Source organism: Haemaphysalis longicornis, unplaced genomic scaffold (assembly GCF_048455015.1).
Source record: "Haemaphysalis longicornis isolate Haplotype H1 unplaced genomic scaffold, Haemaphysalis longicornis Haplotype H1 scaffold_16, whole genome shotgun sequence".
Lineage (NCBI taxonomy): Eukaryota > Metazoa > Arthropoda > Arachnida > Ixodida > Ixodidae > Haemaphysalis > Haemaphysalis longicornis.
In genome coordinates this window covers 22,113,812-22,136,247 of record NW_027526266.1, presented here as the reverse complement: position 1 = coordinate 22,136,247, position 22,436 = coordinate 22,113,812, and the positions used below count along the sequence as shown (strand labels likewise).

Sequence of the window (22,436 nt, the reverse complement as noted above, 5' to 3'; positions counted from 1 at the left end):
GTTAAGTACCTTCAACACAGTGTTTGCCATTACATTACGGCAGTGTATTGATGAAGTCCCTTTGTTTGTCACCACGCGTAGACGGGTTTTAGGTACTATCCTTGCCGGCGCTTTGGTGTCGGCGTTAGTTTTAGTAAGAGAGGCGCTTTACTGTAATAGGTTAGTTTTCTGAAAGTGCAGGAGCCGGGAATGGCTCAGGGTGTTCTGTATGAGGGGATAAGCACATAAAATTCTCATTTCTACTCAACTATGCACCAAAGTACGACATGGAAAGTGGCGGTCCGCTCGCGAAGGACCAGCTACATAAGTGTTTTGTTGTTCTTCACACTGAACACAAGGCCTCCATTTGCAGTGTGCGCGCAAGCGCGGACCAAACCGCTGCGACACAAGCGTCTGTTGTGTTATCAGTGAACCTACGGAAATGATTTGTATCGGGTCTACAAGTGTGGACGATACATGCCCTTTATTTCATAGCCGACATCCGTGCATTGTTACAGCTCACTCCAAATACAAGGGGAAGATGATACTTCTGTTTTTGGACTTAAAGACAACTAGACTTCCAGACGGTGTGAAGGTTACAGCTGGAGTTAGCCTTGCGCAGAAGTTGATGTACCACCTGTGGAAAGACGGTAAGCGGAAGTGTTTTGTTTATCTACAGGACGCATGCCACTGCGTCCAAGCGCTGTCTAATGCCTCTTTTTGTTCATTCAGTTTTCGTCGCGCCATTTTAGGCCGCTAATTGTTGATTTGATAAGCGTAGTCTTCTTACTGAGACATGTGAGCTCCGAAAAAAGTTTTAGTAACTACAGTAATCATTCGCTAATACGAACTCGGATATCTCAAAATATCATTGTCAAACCTTTTTCTCGCTGTGCATTTGCCTGAAATAAGCGCGATTTATTTGCCCCGCTTTATCTCGAAACATTTTTTTTTTGAAGGGCAGGGTGGGGGAATCACGGATATCTCGAAATGCTGACCGGGGACGAAACAAAAAACAGCTGATAAGGCGTCCGTTCGAATGCTTAGCTGACAATACGTACCGAACGCGGTCGTGAGGGGGCAATTTTACGCGCAGTGCGCGCTGTACGAGGACGATGTCAGCGTTACCGGAATGTCTTCCGACGCCTACATCGTTGAGATTGTTGTGGATGGTGCAGCTGATCATACGGACGAGGGGAAGCCCCCAGAAGTCGATACAACAGAAGAAACAACAAACAGGCTCCGCCTGCTTCGCAACTAGTTAGAATGTAGCGGTATCTATTCATGCGATGCCTCGAGCAGATGGAGTCGCGCTTCTATGAAAATATGCATACGCAAAACCGGCAAGCATAACGCAGTTCTTTCTTAAGCAACAAAAGTTTGTTTTTCCGCGAACTATTTTGCCTTTATTACGCAAGCTACCCTGTAGAGTCGAGCTTCTCTTAGCAGCATTAGCTCTTATTTCAGTGACTTCGCCACACATTTTCGCCATTTGGCCTAACTGGGAACACCACTAATCTCGAAATTTTCAACTTCGAGTTTCCGAGGGATTACTGGCTTTTGCATTATTAAAAAATCGGGTTTTAAAAACGGTGAACAAAACTGTAATGTCCGTGGTGGAGTATAGGTGGAGCTTTATTTATGTGTCTGGCGATCAAAGGTCGCAATCTTCCAAATCAAGCCATTCCTCGCCCTTTAATTTTGCTTTAATTATCGTCCAACTAAAACCAAGGATCTCCTTTCATTTAATTTTGGCATGTTTAGATGACCTTATGTGATTGTAATGCGCTCAATTTTATTTTCTCTTTGTCACGCAGTGCCTCACGAGGACAGGATCAACGTGCTCATGTCCATTGGGTACGCCAGAGACAGAGACGTAATCAGGGGTGCCGTCGCGTACTTTCGACAGAAGGGAGACCCACGCGTCTTAGAAAAACTAGGTGAGTAGTACTATCAGCGCCGCTGGTCTACGGAAAACTTATAGTACGACATCAGTTCTGCCCACTCCTGTGGCATTGGGATGACACTTTCCTTCGAAGCAGTCACAAATTTTTTTCAATTGAATTTATTCAATTGGTTCAATAACAACAAAGTACAGCGCAATGCAGCAGCCATGGGTGAAAGGCGATACATGTGATCGCCTGACTAGGCTTGTAAGGCTGCTGAACACGACACCCAGCAACATCACTGCGGATCAATTTACACAAATAATACAAGTAAAAAAGAGTTCAGATAACAAAAAAAGGGTTATCGTCCAATGCGAAGAAGGAGAGTCATGGTAAAAACAAACGCGCTTTCTCTGAGAATGGGCTTGTTTTTGCGAAACAATGCCTCACTAGATAGATGCACAGGGCACAGCATGGATGTCAATAAAAGATGCGCAACATAGAACTGCGTCTTGTACTCCGTTATCGTCGATTCCACGCCTTCGTCATCACCAATGAAAGTCATCCCGCCAAATTATTTATCGTAAATTAGGGTTCAGCTTTTTTAGCATCTTGAAGATCGCGTTTTCGACATTCCGAAACTAATCAAGAACATTGCCGATATCCTCTTCACGGGTGCAGAACTCACTGAAATTTCCAAATGCGCCAAGTGTACGAGAAAGTCGGCGGCATTGGCACTCGAGATGCGCTTACAGTCATTTCGTATCAATGCATGTTTTGGCCGCAACTCACAAGGCGGCAATGGTATTGTTCGCAAACAGCACACTCTGCGGGTACACACGCTCACATAAGTGCGACATTTAGATTGATGTTCCCCCGTTTTGGCCAAATGGATCCCAATCTTGCATAGCCTTCAGAAATAGTGACCAATCGAATGATGCTTCGTTTTAAGTGACGTCACTCTGTGTCTGCGGGATAGGCTCCAAACAGTAAAGCTCTACAAAGCACCAGAGTTAGCCGAGGAGTTCTCCACTCGTCCAAAGTTGCATAGTAAGACGGTGCACGTTCAAAAAGAGGAAAGTAAAGACGTTTCTAGAAAGAAGCCTTATGATGGGAAGCAGATAACGCGTCGCAGTTTCCAAAAAGACTTACCTCCTACGAAAGGAACTGTGGGGAAGGTATAGATGAGTCGCGAAAATCGAACAGTGATGCCAAGCATCGACAGCGCTGATGCCGCATATGTATTTGGTTCGCGGATGCCACTAATTGGCTAAAACTGCAAAAAGGAAGGGCACATCGCGGCCAACTGTAAACAGAAGGTTCCTTTTAGAACGATTAGAGAAACCGCAAAGAACATGCGATTGCTCTATCCCTACATGCCGAATGTAAGCATGAGCGGCGAGAAGTGCAGAACACCCCGAGACTCCGCCGCAACTATACTCTAAACGGAAGTACTCGGGATAGGGCGTAAATGGCTTATCCTCTAGCGCACTCCGTATACGAAGTTTTATTTACTCTGCTAAGAAGGTGTATTTTATAAACTCCCCTAATAAAGAGAGCTTTATCCGGTATTTAGTGGAGCATTTCTTTTTTGCTTTTTATTACTCCGCTGCGGAGGGGAGCATTTGGAGAATTTTGCAGAGTATTTCGTGCTGTCTATTACTCCCCTAAGGAAGAGAATTTTTCCTGGCATTTAGCGGAGTATTTCATGTTATTCAGAACCCTTGTTTAAGGGCGGGTTTATGCGCCCGGTGGAGCATTTCATGTCACCCCAAGCTCCACCATGAATAAAGACTGTTTTGGAGTGTTGGAGTGTCTAGTGAACTATTTTTTTGTTTTTGAGAGTTCCGCTGAGCAGTGCAGTACTGAGACTTTCAAAGTACAAAACAGACATTTGTTTCATTCTCCCAATAGCAGCAAGTCAACTTCATGATGGAAGAAAATATTTGTGTTGAAGAACACATCTGCTGATACTTAAACATACCGGTGTAACACAAATAAATACAATAATAGAGACTAAGTCCCATGGAGAAATAAATCACATCAAACTCAAACCAAATACTGATCAGTTGAACTCACATGAAACATGGAGGAAACTATATGCGGCTACCAGCCACACGGTGGTCAACTGGAGTTGTACTAGGGAGCCCAAGGATGGTGGTTCGATAGCGACCACTGCGGACGTTTTTCTGATGAATGCGAGAAACGAAAATTCTCGTGCGTCGATATTTTGGTAACGTAACATACCCCAGGTAGTCAAAATCCCTCCACCATGGCGCGTCTAATAGTCATAGTATCTTGGGCTTGTTGAAAACCCCAAAATATTTCATACGTGCCTCCGAAGAAGCCCATCACACCTGTACCATTTCCACTCGCCCACTTGGCGCGAATTCTAAGAAAGTGTCCAGACATTTTAATGCCGAAGTAAGACCTGTTCCTTCTTTAAACCGTGTGGTCTATTTAAAACAGAAATTATATGGGAAATCAGCACCATATTTGGCGAGTGTCACTATTACCAAGTTTGATTGCTATGGCCAGGTGCACCTCGGAAAAAACGTCTACGGAAACGTCGTCATCCACATACGACGTCTTCAATAAAAAAAAACCCAGGACTCACAAAGAGAAAAAAAAAATAAGCAGAGTATTCAGGCATGACGAAAATGCAAAGATATCACAAAATCCGAAGACAACAAATAGAAATTCAGCTAAGAGAATATATGCAAGATGATGACATTCGAAAACTGCACATGTTTTCGGTGCCAGTCGATTTGCTATGTGTGCGTATATGCCTATTTTTAATCTCTTTCCATAAGCGGCGGAAGCAAGTGGCAGTGCCTCGGTGTGCACGGTATGACGTTCGTGAACGTTTCCCAACGATGGGGCGATTTTGTCCCCTCGTGATGGGCGGGGGAGCGAGCGACGTCTGCTTGAAGCAGCACGTGCGCGGCGGATTTATGCCGCATTTAGAGCTTTTGTGGCACTGGAAGCTCATATATGTAAAGGACGAGGGAGGACTTTAGGCTAAGAAAACAAAGAAACAGGCGCAGCTACTTTGTACAATCATGTTCTGTTTACAAGAAAAACTTATAAACGGGACACTGCAAACGATGCGGCTATTGCACAAAAGACAAGCTTCTCTTTCACTGAATCTACTCTTGTTTTAAGAAAAGCGCAGCTCCTGAATATTTGTGTATCAAGAATGAAGACATTAGGCTGGTCGCTTTTAGAAGGTGATTGCAGCGAGACATAAACACGTTCAACTTCACGCCACTTCCGGCGTGTCACAGTCCGCCATGGTTGCATCTATAACCAAAATAAAATTCCAGGCTTCGACCAACATCACGGCGTTAGCTGATTATATCGCGTATGCGCCTACCGGAGAACGAAGTATAGGCCAAGAAGCGTCCCTACTGTTTTCGACAGGTGCCTTGCTGTGCAGGAAGATTTAGTTCAACACTTTTTATGCGTCCACGAGTCCTGCACTTGTTGTTGATGCGATCAGCACTTGAAGTATCCTGTTCGCACTCCCGCACGCACACACCACCAGATTCCACAACCGTGAAGCGAACGCGTGCGCCATACAATGCGTCGGGAACAGTTTTGGCTGCTCTTGCTGATACATGTCTTTCTTGTGCGCCTTTTAAACGTCAAGGCCGTCGATTTTTGGAAAATTCACTGCACAGGTCACGTTTCCTATATAGGAGCTCGCTGTATCCCTGCAGCAGCCATGTTAACCACTGCCCTCTCGTTTGCGCCGAGATCCCGCGGGAGGCTCTTTCGTTAACTCCGCTCATAGACGGAGCTTTTCCAGGCATAAATCTCCTCCGCCGGGGTTTTGTTGGAGGTTATGTGCTTAACTCCGTCCTCTGTCGGGGCAATGGTATGTAACCGCTTGGCATTTACACCATTTCTTGGTTGACGGGGTGTTTAAGAGTATACTGTTTCATACACTCCGCAGTTCGGAGTAAACGCTGTACTGCTGAAGAATTCAGCATAACATGCACCAAAGGAACTCCCCATTCGTCTTGTTTTCATTTACTGTGATAGTACTAGTCCACCCGTCACTAGTTTCTCGGAATGACTGCACAGGAGAATGCGCGTGGCTAACGTACGTTAATGAGGAGCAGAGTGTTTGCTTGCCCATCGCACGACAGGTTTGACCGAAAGCGCTACAGTGCATTCTTACTCTATACTTTTCGTTTGCTACCCGTGAGGTCACTTTGTGCGAATGCATCGCGACAAATCACGCACTTATCCCCTTTGTCTCAGATTACGGCTGACACTGCTACGGTGCTTCGCTTCACGCTTGCCCGCCGACGCTGGCATTGAGGCACCCTAGACACTGCTGAACAGAAGCACCTCTTGCTGGTTGGGGGACATGCAAGTTTGAGTGGCTCATGCCAAAAGCGGACAGGCCTGCTCGAGATCCACGCACGCGCAATCGAAGCGCTAAGAAGCTATCTCGAACCCGGAAGTTACCAGCAGATATCGCCAGCGTGCTCCTAGCCGCGCACTCGCTTGCCCTAGATGCGCTTGACGCGCACTGTCCTGCCAGGTTTAGACTGTTGCCGCAACTGTCATAATAACTTTAAAGAATGACGTCACTTCACGCGTCAGCCAACCGAACTGCATGACATGCTGTTATTTTACGCCCATAGATCCCGATGTGGCTTTTGCGTCGTTAGTCTAAACATAGCCTTTACTCACATACTCACATAGCCTTCATACTTTACTCACATGGTGTTGGAGGCATGTTCTGGATTGAATTATATTGAATTTTGGGAATTATTGGCGTCTATGGCAATGCTGCTAGCCACTTTACAGGCGATTTCGCTCTGGTGTTTGATTATAACGCGCACATTTTTAATGCCAGTTTCAGCAGAACAAAGGGTCGCGCTAGGATCATGTAAATACGGTATGGGCCGTGTCGCCAATATTGGCCAAAAAAAAAAAAAAACCTCCAGCGTTCAGCGAATCGTGGCAAGACTTTCTCGGAACGAGAACGACACGTCACAGCGTACGTCCCTCGTTCGTTCGTCTTCTCATCGTCGTGCGCATGCCCTTTGTACCATAGAAGAGCCGCTACTTGAATGCTGAAACTGCCGTAGGTGATCACTCACTGCACATGGCCCTGCCGAAAATAGTTCACACGGCCGAGGGAGAGGCCGGGTTTCGCTAAGCTCCGCGTGCAAAGCATCCGCTAGAAGAGAGGATAAGTCGCGCTTGCAGAGTGGCGTACGAAAACGTCGACTAAAACGACTAGTTTGCTCCGGCCTGGCTCAACACAAGTTCACTGAAATGCCATGCCGCCGATGTCGACCACGACACCACAATGATATTAAAACCCCACTTTGTGTCCATAAACGACCTCCCAACACAGTTTCGCCATTGAAATTTTGTGCGTGGGCGCAGGCTTTTGGGATTTCTTTTTTGATATCTTCGGTGATTTTGCCCACCCTTTGCAACAAGGCGCGCCGTAGTGGAGGGCTCAGAAATTCTTATTACCACCTGGGGATCTTTAAGATGCAGCAAAATCTCAGCACACGGGTGTTCTTGCTTTTCGCGTCTCTCAGAAAAGCGGCCGCCCTGGCCGGAAGTAGAGTCCGCGTCTTCATGCTTAAAAGCACAGTGTCTGAGCCACTGAGTCAGGTTGTAAGTTGGTAGTAGTGCTAACACGCATTTTTTTACACAGAGTACGAATACGTCCGGCACGCAACACTTTGGCGAATTTTGGTGTGTATAAGACAGATGGCAGGTTTTCGAAATTTGGGTAAGTAACGAATGGCTTTAAAGGAGTAGGAAAGTGAAGGATGTGGTGGACTCCGGATGTCTCAATTAAGTTCCGTGGGTGTAATAAGAAAATAGTTGTAGAGGCAGTGACGGCAAAAATTAAGTTCAACTCTAAGCGCGAAAAATGCTGGTTCCTCTCGCGGAGGGTCCTTCTGTTTTTAAATGCAGAGCATTTCTTTAACTCACAATGTCACCCGTCCGTTGGCGATCGGCGTCCGCAGCCAGCCAGCACGTGCGCCCCTCCCCCGCTCCTCCTCGTTCTCAACAACAGGTGGGGGCGCGCATGCGCGTGCTCCGGCGCTGAAAGAGGCGTTGCAGCAGCAGGTGCTACATCCTCTCCCTCTACTGCGCGCGCTACGAATATAAAGCGGGTATCGGCGCGGCTCACTCCATTCTACTCCTGCGCTCTGTTCTGCTGAAAGAAAAGAAAGAAAAGAATAATAACAAAGATCCAACCGATTGCCCCGCAGAGAGGGTGGGGTGTAAACGATGGCAATAAATAACACGTTACGTACTTACGCCTCTCTCTCTCTCTCTCTCTCTCTCTCTCTCTCTCTCTCTCTCTCTCTCTCTCTCTCTCTCTCTCTCTCTCTCTCTCTCTCTCTCTCTCTCTCTCTCTCTCTCTTTCTCTCTCTCTCTCTCTATCTCTCTCGTCTCGCAACCCAACTACCCAACCCCTACGACAACAACAACTACAACTACCACCGCCAACTACCACAACCTACGCCACGTGACCACCCCCAATGCTCTGCATGTACTCGTGTCCCTCGCGCGGGGGCATGCGACGGAGGTTTTTTTTTTTTTTCCTTTTTGTGGGTTCAATTATAACTCGACTGTGTCATAGGCTGTACACAGGGTTGCTTTCAAAGCCTAGCTGTGGCTAGTTCATTGGTCCGAATTTTAGCGTCATTTGTCAGCAACGCATTTGTAAAGAAAAATGTGCGCGAGCACCATACTACATAGACTGTTTTTCAGACACACGAAAATGCGCACACTGCTGCCAATACTCAAGAGCGAAGACGCCCTCTAGATGTGACAAACATACAATCCAACCTGAGATCCCCCCTACAAAAAACTCCTCCCACAGAGTGCCCTTTTAGCTTGGTGGCATGGGTCATAGCGCCTTAGGAGCTTGAGGAGCTCTATTGGATCACATTAGTAAATCAAGTAAAAACACACCAGGGCAAGACAAGTCTGTAACCCTACACGAAGCCGAGTAATTCTTTGGACACGGGCTCCAAAGGTTGCGCGGGCAATATTTCTGGTTGAAATATGAGAGCAGGTTTCTATGAGTATCTGACCGTCGCTTCCAGCCGGAATATCTGGATCAGCCATGAGCCCCTAAAAGCTGCTTAAATTACCGCTGGCCGATTGCCCGAGTTGGCACGTTCAAGGGTTGGTGTGCTGATATAGCAATAAACGGGAAGTGTTGACGTTTTCTCCGGCACATACCACCATCATTGTCCAATCAGCTCAAGTGGGCATCCATAAATTGTGGGTGGGAATGTGGATGTGGCAGCCAAACTTAGTTCATTATCATGATCATTCGCAGCTATTAGTTCACCGCTAAAAAAATACCGCCGCCTCGCGTCCCTCCCAAAACTATGATGGGATGCGCAAGGCAGCGCGCACCAACAACAACTAGCGCTTTGGCTACCTCAAAAGGACCCTCACATCGGCTGTTCGGAGCGAGGAGCAGGTGGCGTCATACTGGTGCCGATGCCAAAATGGTGTCCGTTCTGATTTTTTTTAGGCTTCCAAATACTGAAATTGACTTGAACTGCGTTAAACCGAGCAGTTGCGGTTGAAACGTCGTGCGCGTTATTTCTGGATACATAGTTACCTCAGCTTTAAAATTTGCTGTATGTACTGCTCTAAGACATGTCCCCTGGCTTTTGGAACATTTTTTCACAAGTTCACTTGAATAACCGTGCTACCACTTTCATGCATTTGATGATTGATTGATTGATTGATTGATTGATTGATTGATTGAACGATTGAACGATTGATTGATTGATTGATTGATTGATTGATTGATTGATTGATTGATTGATTGATTGATTGATTGATTGATTGATTGATTGATTGATTGATTGATTGATCCACGTGCTTAATATTAATCGTTAGCCTGCTGTGTCTTCCCTAGGCTTTGATGTTGGCATGAACGACCCCCTGAACCTGATCAGCCGGATGTACAGGCGACTCGGAATTCGGGAGAACCGCTGGCAGGGTGATGGCCTGACCAACTGTATGCGCTTCATCATGCCTGTCGACAGGCTTCTCAAGGCCATCAAGTGGCGCGACACCAAGAAGGGCTACATGGACAAGGTGTACCACTGGACCATAGACCTGCCGTACTTTATAAGAAAAAGCATCAGGTAAGAACTGCTAACTCCACTCTGTGCCGCCATGCCATCATCACTTGATGTTGCTGTATGTAAAGCAATATCTTATTACAACGATATCGCTGTATTCAAAATGTCGATTCGTTAGTTGCGTTTTTTTTTTTCACTTCTGCCGCAGTTTATAGGGAGAAATTTGAACTGCTTTAAACAATTGTTGCAATATCACGAAGCCATTCGTGTCTCTGGCGTACCTTTCTACAGCGAGTAACAAGGTTTTACTATTATATTCAAGGTGTCCCAGCTATCAATCACCAATCATAAAAAAATACCAATGGCGTTACTCAAAAAAACCTAGTGCATAATGTTTCCAGTAAGTAGAGTAGTGGACAGTAATTTTTTCGTTAATGAGATTTAATTAATTAATTGTAATTCCTGATTTAAGTCGAGCAGTACTTTCCCAACCGTTAAAGTGTCAATCAGGCACTTGTAGGTACCCACGAGAGGCATATCTAACTGCGGTATTTTCAGCGATGGACTAACTGCGCACTCCTCTATTTTGACAGAAAAAGAAACCCTGGGAAATATAAAAATGTGGTTGATCCTTCTTTCGTGGGAATCTTTAAAGCACTAAAGTGAAATGCGCCTTCCAGGAGCATTTGAATGTTTATTTTTCATTTATATGAACTCGCACATCGCAAGTTATACTTCATCGGTATGGCACCGTTAGACGCACCAACATTAGACACGGGATTCCACGCGCCGGAGCATTGTATAAATCCGATTGAAACACCAGCCACTCGCAAACCGTGGGAACGGAACCGAACGGGTTGTCAGAAAACCGTCTGGTGAAGCCACGGTCCGCTACAGGGAAAGGAGCATGATTTGCGGTCGTAAGCAGTGTTGTCGGTGTTCTTGGCGAGCGACATCCAGCTGGCGGGTCGCTATGCAAAGGTGCGACCACATTGGTCCCGATCCGTGGCGCGTACGCCAGACGCTAGCGTTGCGACAAGCTGATCTTGTGGAACGCGGCAGCGGCGTTCCACAAGCTCAGCGGCGGTCTACATACGCGGAGGGCGGATAAATACAGTAGCTTCCGCTGATATACGCTGCCCTATCCAGGCACGAACCATCGGAGCTCATTAGAATCATGACGCACTACTTCGCTTCACCTCTCCTAGACGGCCGCACCGTCTGAATAAAGAAGTTAGAGGTATGGAGACATAAGGCGCGTTCGCACAGCTATCCGGGTTCATGGCTCACTTGGCAGCTATTCATGGCTCACTTGGCAGAGCGTTTCACACCTCCCGTTGCGGCCAGGCACATCATAGGCTCGAATCCTCGCACGGCCGCGTCAATTGAACTTTTTCAGGTGATGTAAATTCCCTGATAGATATCACGTCGGGGAGGTTTGTGTACCCCGGCATAAAACACTTTCCACACGTGACGGCACTCCCGCCCGCATTAGAGTTCCTCTACATCACGTAGCGCAAGGTTTGCGCGTCTGATAGCTACATGCCGCGGGTTCCACCATACTACAGCGAAGCCCGCTTCATACAAGATACCGTTTTCAGTCAGCTCTGCCCAAGTGGCCGGTGACGGTTGCGGTGACGGCCGCTCAGCTGACAAGCAGTCGGCAATCTATAATCCGCGCAGTCGCGCTCTCCCGCAGCTGTTGGCACACGCATGCGCCGACTCCTCCCCGTGGCTGGCACTGGCACGGCGGTGGCTCCTACATGCGCGACAGGTGGGTTTCACGCACGAGTTTAGAACTTAAGATGGCGGAATGCGAAATCTGCTCCCCTAGGGAAAGCAGATACAGGAACTCTAGCCCGCATCATAAAGCAGCTCCCTCGAACAGGCTGCCTCTGAGTAAGCCAGAATGAAATAACGAAAACAAAGAAGGAATCACAACCGAGTTAGTGCCTTATCTGCCACGTGTGCCCCGCGAAAATTTCTGTTATTGCACTTTCCATTCATGGCGCTGTCAAGGCGATGCGCTGTCCGTTCAGGCGTGGGGCAAGCGCAGCAGTGGCTTTCAATCAGCTTCTTTGAGGGCGCTGGTTTATGAAGTGAACGGGAGCGCCGTCACGTGGTATTTTTCATATTCATTTCTATTTCTATCGAATTCAATGCAGAAAGCATCGGTCTTGGTAGGAGGTGTGCTTTTGCTTAAATTCAAATCTGCAGGTCAGAACTACCAGCATGCGCCGCGCTGTCGTCTTGCCGTGTACGATGCAGAGGCAGTCAATCCTGGCAAAGTGTGAGCAAGTTTTTAAATGCAAGGTTCATTTATTCTGCAGGCATGGGGTCGACGGCATCGTCACCAACCGGCCAGAGAACGTGCGGAAAGTGGTGGAAAGCGCCATGTTTCGAAACAAGCTCAAGGTTGCTGATGCCAACGACAGTCCCTGGACTAGGTTTTATGAGAGCCCGCAAGATGACGAAGAGGACACGGACACTGACCCGATAATGTTGGGAGCAGAGTGAGCTTTGCTCACTTACTTTAAAAAGTTCGCCCAAGTGTCAAGTGCATGCGTCGTGATGAGCGTACTGCCCCGAACTATGTCGGGAGTCGTCCGCGCACGCGGGAAACGCGTTGGAGCCGCCGCCATCCGCGAAGTGACAACGCAGCCCCTACAGCAGTGCCGCGGAAGAAACAAGTCCTGGCGTAATTAGAGTTTGTGGCTGATCTGTTTCATGTGCTGCGCCACACGTGCGAGCCAAGCCTCCCTCGCGACGGTGCAATTTTCATCCCCTGTAGGATTCATGTCTTTACGTGTGCGCTCATTTACTGTTGAATAGAAAGCGTTTGCGAGTGCTAATTCTTCCCTTGTGTGAATGAATTATTTCGACGCACAAAAACTTTCCCGCCCGAAATGAACTTTTTTACCATTTTAATGCAGAATACAGAGACAGAAGACTCTCGTGTGTCTCCATTTCATAAACCCAGGAGTGCATTTTGAGGTAATCCGTGGTTTGCAAAGTGAATTGGGTCCGATGTAAAGTCCGCAGCATTCAGGACTGATTTCGATTGGTTGAAAACGCCTTTGCATTATTGTATGGGCGCTATAAGTATAAGAAATCTTCCCAGTTCAGCGTGTCAAGAGCGTGTTTCAGCACGAATGAGTGCGCTCTTCGTTTCAAGACAGGTATGACGCATTTGTATTAGTACCCAAGCCCGTATCTCTCCACACGCGTAGCTCGTGTCGAATTTCGGGACAGACTTGCAATTTTCACATAAGCAAACTGAAACAATTACGCGCTGCCAACACCGCACAGGTACAAAATACGTTTATCAATTCTCTTCTTCCTGTAATCACACCCTCAGCGTTTAAAGGAGCCATGAAGACAAAATACAAGTTGGGTTTATTAGAAAGACTGCTTAGTCCCGATAACAATAATACCAATATCATCGCAATCTTCGAAAAATAACGTAGATATTAAATAAAACCTGTGAAGCAGTCGCGACCCCCTAGCCAATTTCTCGCAACTTTTCTATGACGTCACGGAACCTTGTTTGTGCGATTGGCGGCCGCCTAACTGGCCTGTCACGACGATACATGACTGGACGTCTGTAATGAGGCCTCTAGTTCGATTTGACCGCATCACTTGAATGCTAACGTGCAGTTAACGCACTGAAAGTTATGTTTCATTGTTGGCCCGTATGACGTCATTCTTGCTCATAACACGTCACTGTGGCGCAAAATTTGAAAGTTTTTAAATAGTACTTCTTGCTTTTTTTGTTAAAAAACATCTTTTGTGGCTGTAATGGAGCTGAGGGAGATACTAAATCCTAGTTCTTTCAAATTAAACGAAGTTGTATTTTCTCTTCATGGCTCCTTTAACTTTTTAAGATATTTCTAATGGATGGGAGAAGTATTTATGACGTGCACAAGCAATAAATCAGTAAGTGTTTGTTTTAACGTTGGTTTAAATGTAGAAAGAACACCCGGGGTTCTCTTGCTAGTGCATCACACCCCTCAGGGGTAGCGATAAGTTAAGCCTCACGACGGGTATGGGGGGGAAATAGCCAGGGAAAAATAGTGGGTTGGGATATGAAATGCAGGAGAGTGTCCCACACTGCCTTCGCTAATTTAGGTGGCTAGCAGGGACGCAGATGATCATTTAAGGAATTCGGTCGTAAGTTAGCGCGAAACGTGTCTAGGAGAATCTGTCTTTCAGTTTGAAATCGAGGGCATGCCCATATATTGTGTTCAGTGGTGTCCGAAATTTCACAGGGGATACACATGCCTTGACTAGGTGACGAATGAAAAAACTGTTGTCGTTTTGCAGGGAAAGGTTCGTAAGTGTCATTAGCTGTCTTACACGGACTTGTTGAGAGCGAGAATATGACTTGGGAATGGGAGTGTGGTTGACCAGGGAGGCCAGAAAGTCTTTCCGTTGCTGTTTGATGGTGGTCCGGTGCTCCTCAGGGTCATAGTCGCAGTCCGAAGGCGTCCAGCTGGCTTGGGGCAAGGTTGTGAACGATGCACGTGCCGCCAAATGGGCTGCCTCATTTCCGGGGATTCCGGCATGGCAGGGCGCCCACGTGATGGTTATGACGATGTTCTGTTGATGAAGGATGGTCTTGATTTCTTGGATCTTCTGAACTCGTAGGCTGTATGATAGTTGATGTCGCATTCCAGGAAAGCTTCCCGAGTATCTGTGTGAATGTGTATGAGTTTGCACATGGAAAAAGATGATATGTTATGAACAATGTGAAGAAGTGAGAGGATCACACTTTCTTGTTCTGCCCGTTTAATGGTGGTATCTGGTGGCAATGAATGAACGCTATTGAAGTTAAATGCCGGTATATGCCACGCCGCAGTTGTGCTGGATTCTGTTTTAGATGCGTCGTGTAGATCCTGAGTGTATTAGGGTGGAAAGACCGTTTTTGGTGTTGTTTTGCAGATTTCCGCCTGTTTTGTGGTTGGGGATCTGGTTTAGGATCCGTTGTTGATAGTGTGGTCTATGGTTCTGATGTGTTGGCTAGGTCTGGCAGCTGCGAGGTATTTGTTTTTCAAGCGACGTGAGATTCCGTTCACCTTTTATGAAATTCGTTTGTGCGGGAACACTTCTTGCCGGCTACCACAAAGCAAACAGTGTACTGAGGCATCATTTGTAATAGTGCAAATTTCCGTCGTTACAGGAAAAAAACAAAACAACAAAGAAAATTATAATCAGTGGGGAAAAGGGGTCCACTCCGGATCATCATCATCAGCCTGGTTGTCTCCACTGCAGGACGAAGGAATCTCTCAAAGATTTCCAGCGACATCTATCTTGTGATAGCCGAGTCAAACCCACTTAGGTGTCGATTTGAGTAGTGGTAGGGAAATCTGGCATTTCGTGTACTGATAGCCAAATGTGGAAATTTGGCTATTGATTGCTCGCAAAGATTTTTCAATCTATCGTCCTCGCCTGATTAAGAAAATGCCCGAATGCGAACATTGTACGAAAGAAAAAAAATGAAATTACGAAATCAGAGCTCTATCTTGTGCCCCGCCCTTGTGTGTACTCTGTAATAAAAAATTCAAGGAACTGGTAACAAATCATGCACCAATGCGTCTAATGACGACGGTGGTTGAAAGCGAAGCATTCTCGTGACCGACTCTTTGGTTGTCAAAGTTTGAACTGTTTCGACCATGTCGAAATGCAGCAATCGGATAGACGCCGGCCTGATAAAGCCAGAGACCCAGGTGCGATTCCGGCCACTGAAGCCTTTAAATCCGCAGCCCTTTAGCAGCCGTTACATGTGTTCCGCGAGGTCGGCGTCCGTTTATGTCCGCGTAACCGAGTGAGGCGGCAGAAAGAAAATAGAGAGTGTGTGGCGAAGGGTGAGGCGGAGGACGGCATGCGCACCCATGGCGTCATCTCTCTCACTGTGTCGCCCTCACTCTTGTTCCACTAGTCTCCGCAAAGGCGCGTCCTCCCCCTGACACTTTCCTCAAATGCCGTTCCATTCGCCTCTACAAACCACGTCACATTTGCGCTCGAGGTTTACACACGATTTGCGACGACATGTTCGCTGCTCTCCGTGTGTGGCTAATCCAAACCACGTGACATTTGCGCGGGAGTTTCAAACACGATTTGCAACAAAACAGCACGCTGGCCGGCGGCGGTGATGCGCTGCGAGATAATAGCAGAGTAGCTCGCGCCGCCGTGAATTCACTGATCATGTGATTACTTCCTGAGACGAAGCAGATATCCGCCGCGACCGAAAAAGCCGCAGCTCATGCAGCGCCAAAATTTCGCGATAGGAAGTATAATAATCGTCAATGAATTTTATCTTTCACTTCAACCACGATCATTCATCATCGTCAGAAAAAGTTGGCTTTCCTGCAGGATGATTTCGCGTTACAGACGCCATCACTGAAAACAGTAATGCTCCGCTTCAAAACTTACGCAGGCACGAAGGCCAATCTGATTCAGTGTAAACACGTGATTAACAAAACAACGCAGTAACAAAGAAAGCCGCTGTTTTGGTCGGCGTGTTACATCAACGCCACCAGAGATACGTATGGTTGCTGAAACAGACAAATGGCGTAAGAGTTCTTATGCATTCGAAGGCAATTTTCCGAGCTTGTTTTGTGTTGGTTTTTAGCTAGTGTTACCCCTATTTAGTCTATAATCCATGCTCAGAAATGTCATTGGGCTCCAGGCTAGCAAGACAGACCACGGACTGTGATCTTTGTGGAGTAGGGTTAGCAGGTCAGGTAAGTTGTGTCCTCCTCTTGTCAGCATTAGCGTCGAAAACGTGACTCTTGGACCTCCAAGTGAAGGTATCAACTGAGAGAACAAACTGAATATTTATTTACAATTCTGCGTCGTGTAAGGCACGCCCCGGTGCACAGATGAAGCAGACTATGGAGTGGCATAGGTACCCTCCTCAAACTATTCATGGCCATCCTTCTGCAGCGTTTTATCCCTTTATGAAGAGGGAGCTAAGTCTTGTCTAGGTCAAATGTCAGCGACATTCATTTCCCTTGAGGTACAAGCCGGCATTCCTGTGCTCACCCAGCACCATCTACTCTGCTTGGAGTACGACTCCTCCTATTTATTTATTTTAACTCCTGCTAAAAGATCGCCGCACTGCTGGCTAAGTAGCCAAAGGCAGAGCCGTGTATTTGGAACGAACACCCTGCGTTCTACCCCAGCAATGCCCTTTTTTTTTGAAGACATGTAATTTTTTAAAATGGAAGACGTTTTCTACCCTCAATTATGCGCATTCTTTCCATAAATAAAAGAGGTGTGGAACCGCTGAGAGCGGTTCAGATGCGGAGCGCCACATACCGGCGCGTTTAATTAACGCTTTGCATCGAACCGAAAGTACCGGGCTTGTACATATATCTTGGAACAAAATATTGCCAAATGTTGCGCCATCTTGGTCCATTGTGGAAGCCTTGAGTAGTTGAGACCTGGTTGATACATGGTACGGCCGGGATAACACGCGGGATAATAAGAAATGTACCTTAAAGGGACAGTTAAGGCAAATAGCGAGTTGTGTTCAGACGAAAGTTCAACTGCCGAACTTCGAAAGTTCAACTGTGGGCTTAGGAGTGGCGTCAACGGTTGCCAGAAGTGAGCAAGGCAGCGGAGTGGTCTAGCAGGAAAACTAAAACCTACCGACGGAACCATCGCGACCTCACCACTGGTCGCGCACTCGGCCCGTACGACGAAACAACTTGCCCGCCTACACTTCCGTTACTTGCCAATCTAATCTTGGTGCCACACGAGATGTGCGATGGTGGTTAAACAATGTGAATGTGCCGCGCGTCCTTTTACTTTACCTTCAAAACGTCTAGCCGACAGCGCAACCGCAGTGCGAACGACGACAGGTGCGCTCTTTTGATTTCCATTCTCGTTATGGATAGTTGGGTTTTAGTCGCTTCGATGCACTCAGCATAACAGTGTGGCACTATCTCTTAGTTCACTTTGTAATAGCATGCAAGGCTTAATTTGTGCCGCAGGCTGGGTCCGCACCACGACGTGAGTTTTAGAAGAACGTTTCGTCAGTTTTCCGTCGCGATATGGTAACGCTTATTGCGGCATCTGTTGAATGTTTTGCGAAGGTATTTGCCTATTAGCCCATCTACATGAAGTGTGCCTAAAGCTTTGTACGAGCGCCCAAACCACTACTAACAAACGCCTTGGCGCCAGTATGGTACAATTTTTTTTTTCACCTCCGGCAGCCAGTCACGTACGCACGCCTGGGCCTTCCGCATTTCTACGATTGTTCTGACTTTCTCGCGGAACTACAGCCTAACCGGCCTGGCATCGACATCTCTGTTGCGTAAAGCCATGCGAGACCTCCATACGCCATTGCAAGACCCAAAGAATCAGCAAATAATACAGTACACCATCATCGTATTCTACACATAGCAACCGAATGCCGTCAGAATCAAGAGGGAAATTCCTCAGCGTACCCTGGTTCACATCAAACAGAAAGACCGCGGGCGGACAATTTATGCTTGGATTGTTTCGGGCTTTGCCGCGGCCACGCCAACCCATGAAGAGATATTTTGTTGTAGGTCAGCTAAAAACTAATACTGGCAAAACTTTGAACTCTGGAAATATCAATTTGTGTGAATTACGCGAAAGTTTCAACCATCTTTTAATGAATTTCGTCCCGGTATTCATTGACAGTATTTATATTACGAATACTTCTCAGTAGTAACTTCGCCATGCCCCCCGTACAAGCGCGGGGATGTATGGTTTTGGGCGTCATCTATGTGGGTACTTGCCCCAACTGGGTACCGCGTATGCCTCCTGTATGGGTAATATATTTCCCGCGAGAAAACTCAATTTTCCAGAAATTTTCCGTAATTATCAAAGTTTGCGCACATCATGTATACGCGGACTTTCCGGAGAATATAGATCTTTTTGGTATCGCGAATACTTTCAAACTGCTGGCATTTGTAGTTTTCAGAGCAGTTTTTGCATAAGGCTTTTACATGATACAAAAGAGAGTAGTACTATTTTATGTACACAACGGCGCACAAATGCAGTCTAAGAGGCAAAAAAGACATTTTCATCAATGCAACGTTTAGTTTTTCGCTTACCTCCATGTTGCATAAAAATCCTGCACTTTTATTCACACGCGAAAAGACATTACGATACTGCCGGCTCATCCGCAAATACAGCAGTAATATTATCATCATCACCATTATCATTATCATCATCTTCGTCAGCCTCTCTACTTCCACTACAAGGCTAAGGCCTCTCCCATGCATAGTTCTCCGATTATCCCGGTGCTTTGCTGCGACCAATTTATCCCAGCAAACTTCTTGATATCATCTGCTGACTTAGCTTTCTGCCATTCTGGCAATGCTTGATTTCTCTAGGGACAATCGTAACAATATTGTCACGAAGCCAGAGACGACGCAGTTGTCTTCAACGAAAACAAGTTTATTGGAGCGAACTTGTGCTCCCCTAACAACTCAAAGAATACAGAGGCGGCGAAGCGGCAGTCAACAAAGTGACGCGTGCAGGCGAGCTCCGGCGATTCGAATGCCGCGGCGTCTGCTCTGCAGGTTTATATCTTTCGGCGCAAGTGTTTCTGGAACCGTCGATTCACATCCAGAACATTGTAGATCACAGAAGATTATTCTGGGCTAGCGACGTTAGGGCGAAACAGTCTGCTTATCTGAATGTGATAAGCCCATGCGGCATAAAAATAAAGAATGGAAGCCGCGCTTAGCTTGGAACGCAGATAAACAGCCGGGCTAGGCCCGGCAGTAAAAACAAAAAATAACCGGGCTAGGCCCGGCAGTAAAAACAAACAATAAATAAACAATACATGGTTCGTGGCAATATATAAGGGTACAAATTCAACTGCGTGTTCGAATGACTTAATTTCTGCTACTAATCACCAAACAAACGAGGATGACACTAAGTCTACACGGCGAGATATTTTCTTCTAAATTTGAGCCAACATATATGAACTCGTATCGGCCAACTGTGTGGTGAAACCTTCTTGCGGAGTATTCTAAGCATGCTTTTGGATGTGTAGTCTCAAAGAAGCAACGTTCATAAAAAGTTCTTTTAGTTCTGCCAAATCATTTTCTCTAAAACGGAAGTCGGGTAACTCCATGGGGCTACAAAATTGGCGTGCACATTAACAACACAGTGTTCGGCGGGACTGTATGCAGTGAGAGCATTTCAGTTTTCACTTCCCCACCGTGAGTCTTCCGATACCCTTTCTTGACTTCGCCTCCATGACTGATAGGGAGTCAGGATTTACACATTTTGCCCTGGACGTGTCGGCTTTTTTCTCTGTGAAAGCGAATCCGTTAATATTTCCTTCCTCTGCATCTCGCTCATCACTTCCGGGGTTGCCGCCTGATTACTTCTCTTTTTCTTGAAGAAGACGAGTTCCGACAGCCACTGGACACCGACCGCTGTCACTAGCGCAAGCAAGGCAAATGCCGTGTGGGCGAGCATATTATTTGTTTTGCCAGAGTTCAGTCGCGTCAGCGTTACTAGCCATCCCGACCTGCCGATGAAGGCAGAAAAGAAAAAAGCCCTTTGCTGGGACCGCAGCGGGGAAGGCTTCGCAGTGTAGCAATGGTTGACCGTCATGGCCGAGTGGGTCACTTGCTGAGCGAGCATTCTCAAGTGGGAAACGACCCTGGGATAGTATTCGAAATTCAACGCGGGCAAGAGAACCCAAAAAACACTCCGCAGGATCATGCTCAGCCAAAGGGCAGGGCGGTAGCCTTTCCGCCGCATGTACCAACAAATCACGAAGTAAAATAATGTCTCAAGCACGATATAGGTGGCTACCTCAAACCATGGTTTTGTACTAGTCGGCAAAAATAAAACGTATCAGGCCAGCGTCAACGTAAACTAGGCCAGGGCTGCCGAGAGGGCGCTTTCGCCACTAAAAAGAAAGGATAGTGCAGTTGTTTTTGACCATGATGCCGGCTTAGAAGCAGCCTCTTTGTATGTCTTTATGTGGGCTTTCAGTGCTCTGAAAAACACTTTGGCCCTCACCAGGTCCGTGCCATTCTTCCTGGCCGTTCTCAGAATATTCTGTTCAGCTTGTTGAGTCATCCCCGAAGCAAGCAGCCAAATAGGAGACTCCTGAATCAGCGAACTCAACACGGCCAGTAAAACAGTGGGCGCCACAAGGAATATCTGGGCCAGATACCAGGAAGGTTGCAGCCATGATACGACGTGGACGGCGGGCGGCATTAGGGTAAGTACGACGGCTGAGCTGACGAAGGCGAGGATGGCACGGTGCTCGTTGTCAGTTTCCTCATAGAGCAAGATGAACAGCAGGGCAAAGGCCGCGGAAGTGGCCGAGATGACAAGTCGCGCAATCAAAAACATGAAGAAGGAGTTCGCCACAGCTGAGACCGTGCTCGCGAACGAGAAGGCCCATATCAGCGTTACGAGGACGGGCCTCCGGCCAAAGTGGTCAGCCAGCACTCCGGCGACTGCCGCGGAGAAAACTGGGCCGACCATGTAGAGAATCCAAGAAAACTTGTCGAGCCATTCACGTTCGCACATTAGGTTCCTTTATGATCACTACACTGCAGGGGTATCCTTCGTCGCCATAGTCCCATGCAAGGCACTTCACGACGTCCTGCGGCTTTGGCCTGCGTTACACATAGAAAAAGCCATGAGTTCATAATTCTCTAATTTTCCGCGCAACAAACAAAAACGAAGGCAAGACGAGACACGCAGGCTCTGAAGTCTGAACTAGTTTATTGCTGTTGTGACTATACTTTACAAGTACAGCAGGTTTCATGGCAACGAAACCATGAAGCGGAAACGCCGGGCGCCGCAAAAAAACTAATGATATTATCATGACAGCACTGCCATCATTCGCATAGAAATTTCCATATAGGCGAATGTTTTGGCATATAAGGCTACAGATGGAACGCTTACACATTTGTCTTTTTTTCTTTGAAATGATTGTGGATAAAATAAAGTACGACGCACGAGAAAGATAGTTCGTTCTGCAACAATTGTTCAGACGATTGGACGAAACCCGGCCCTCACCGTAGGACGCAGATCGCAATGCCCTAAAAATGATATCCGATGACAACGTTAATGTTTGGGCACCGTTGTTGCGTTCTCGACCGGCACCGTTAAACGGCGGCTCACGTGAACCGAATATCTCTAACGAAGTACTTCCAGCGGCACCAGCAGACAAGACGTGACGGAGACACTCCTCCTGCCTAATCGTAACTGGCACAACTATGGAGTTGGCGCAACCCTGCTTCAAGTCTCGTATATTTTATGTGTCTTCCATGAACGTCAATGCGCATCAGTGGGGCGGGCAACACAGGCCTGCGAAAGGCGAGCCCGGCGTTGGGCCTGACGTCACAGTTCAAGATTTGACGTCGTGTACTAATACCCGCAGCTCAACATACACGAAGTATGATGTTGGTTGTCATGTGGTGCGGCTGCTTTTGAAGGTTCCCTAACG

At 47.0% G+C, this 22,436-nt stretch overlaps 2 protein-coding genes across 2 annotated transcripts in view; one reads left to right on the top strand and one right to left on the bottom strand.

The window, feature by feature from the left end:
- The window catches only part of LOC144166063 (dermonecrotic toxin SPH-like), a 109,126-nt gene extending 96,350 nt beyond the window's left edge, over positions 1 to 12,776 (top strand). The window contains exons 4-7 of the mRNA XM_077695722.1: positions 498 to 629; positions 1,797 to 1,919; positions 9,802 to 10,033; positions 12,301 to 12,776. Of these exons, the coding sequence (XP_077551848.1) occupies positions 498 to 629; positions 1,797 to 1,919; positions 9,802 to 10,033; positions 12,301 to 12,487 (674 nt within the window). The 3' untranslated portion in view covers positions 12,488 to 12,776. The remainder of the gene's footprint in view (positions 1 to 497; positions 630 to 1,796; positions 1,920 to 9,801; positions 10,034 to 12,300) is intronic.
- Positions 12,777 to 20,845: 8,069 nt separating this feature from the next.
- On the bottom strand, positions 20,846 to 21,466 carry LOC144166062 (solute carrier family 22 member 13-like). Its single transcript, XM_077695721.1, has one exon. It carries the CDS (start codon positions 21,464 to 21,466, stop codon positions 20,846 to 20,848), a length of 621 nt encoding a protein of 206 aa, XP_077551847.1.
- Between the last annotated feature and the right edge of the window lie 970 nt (positions 21,467 to 22,436).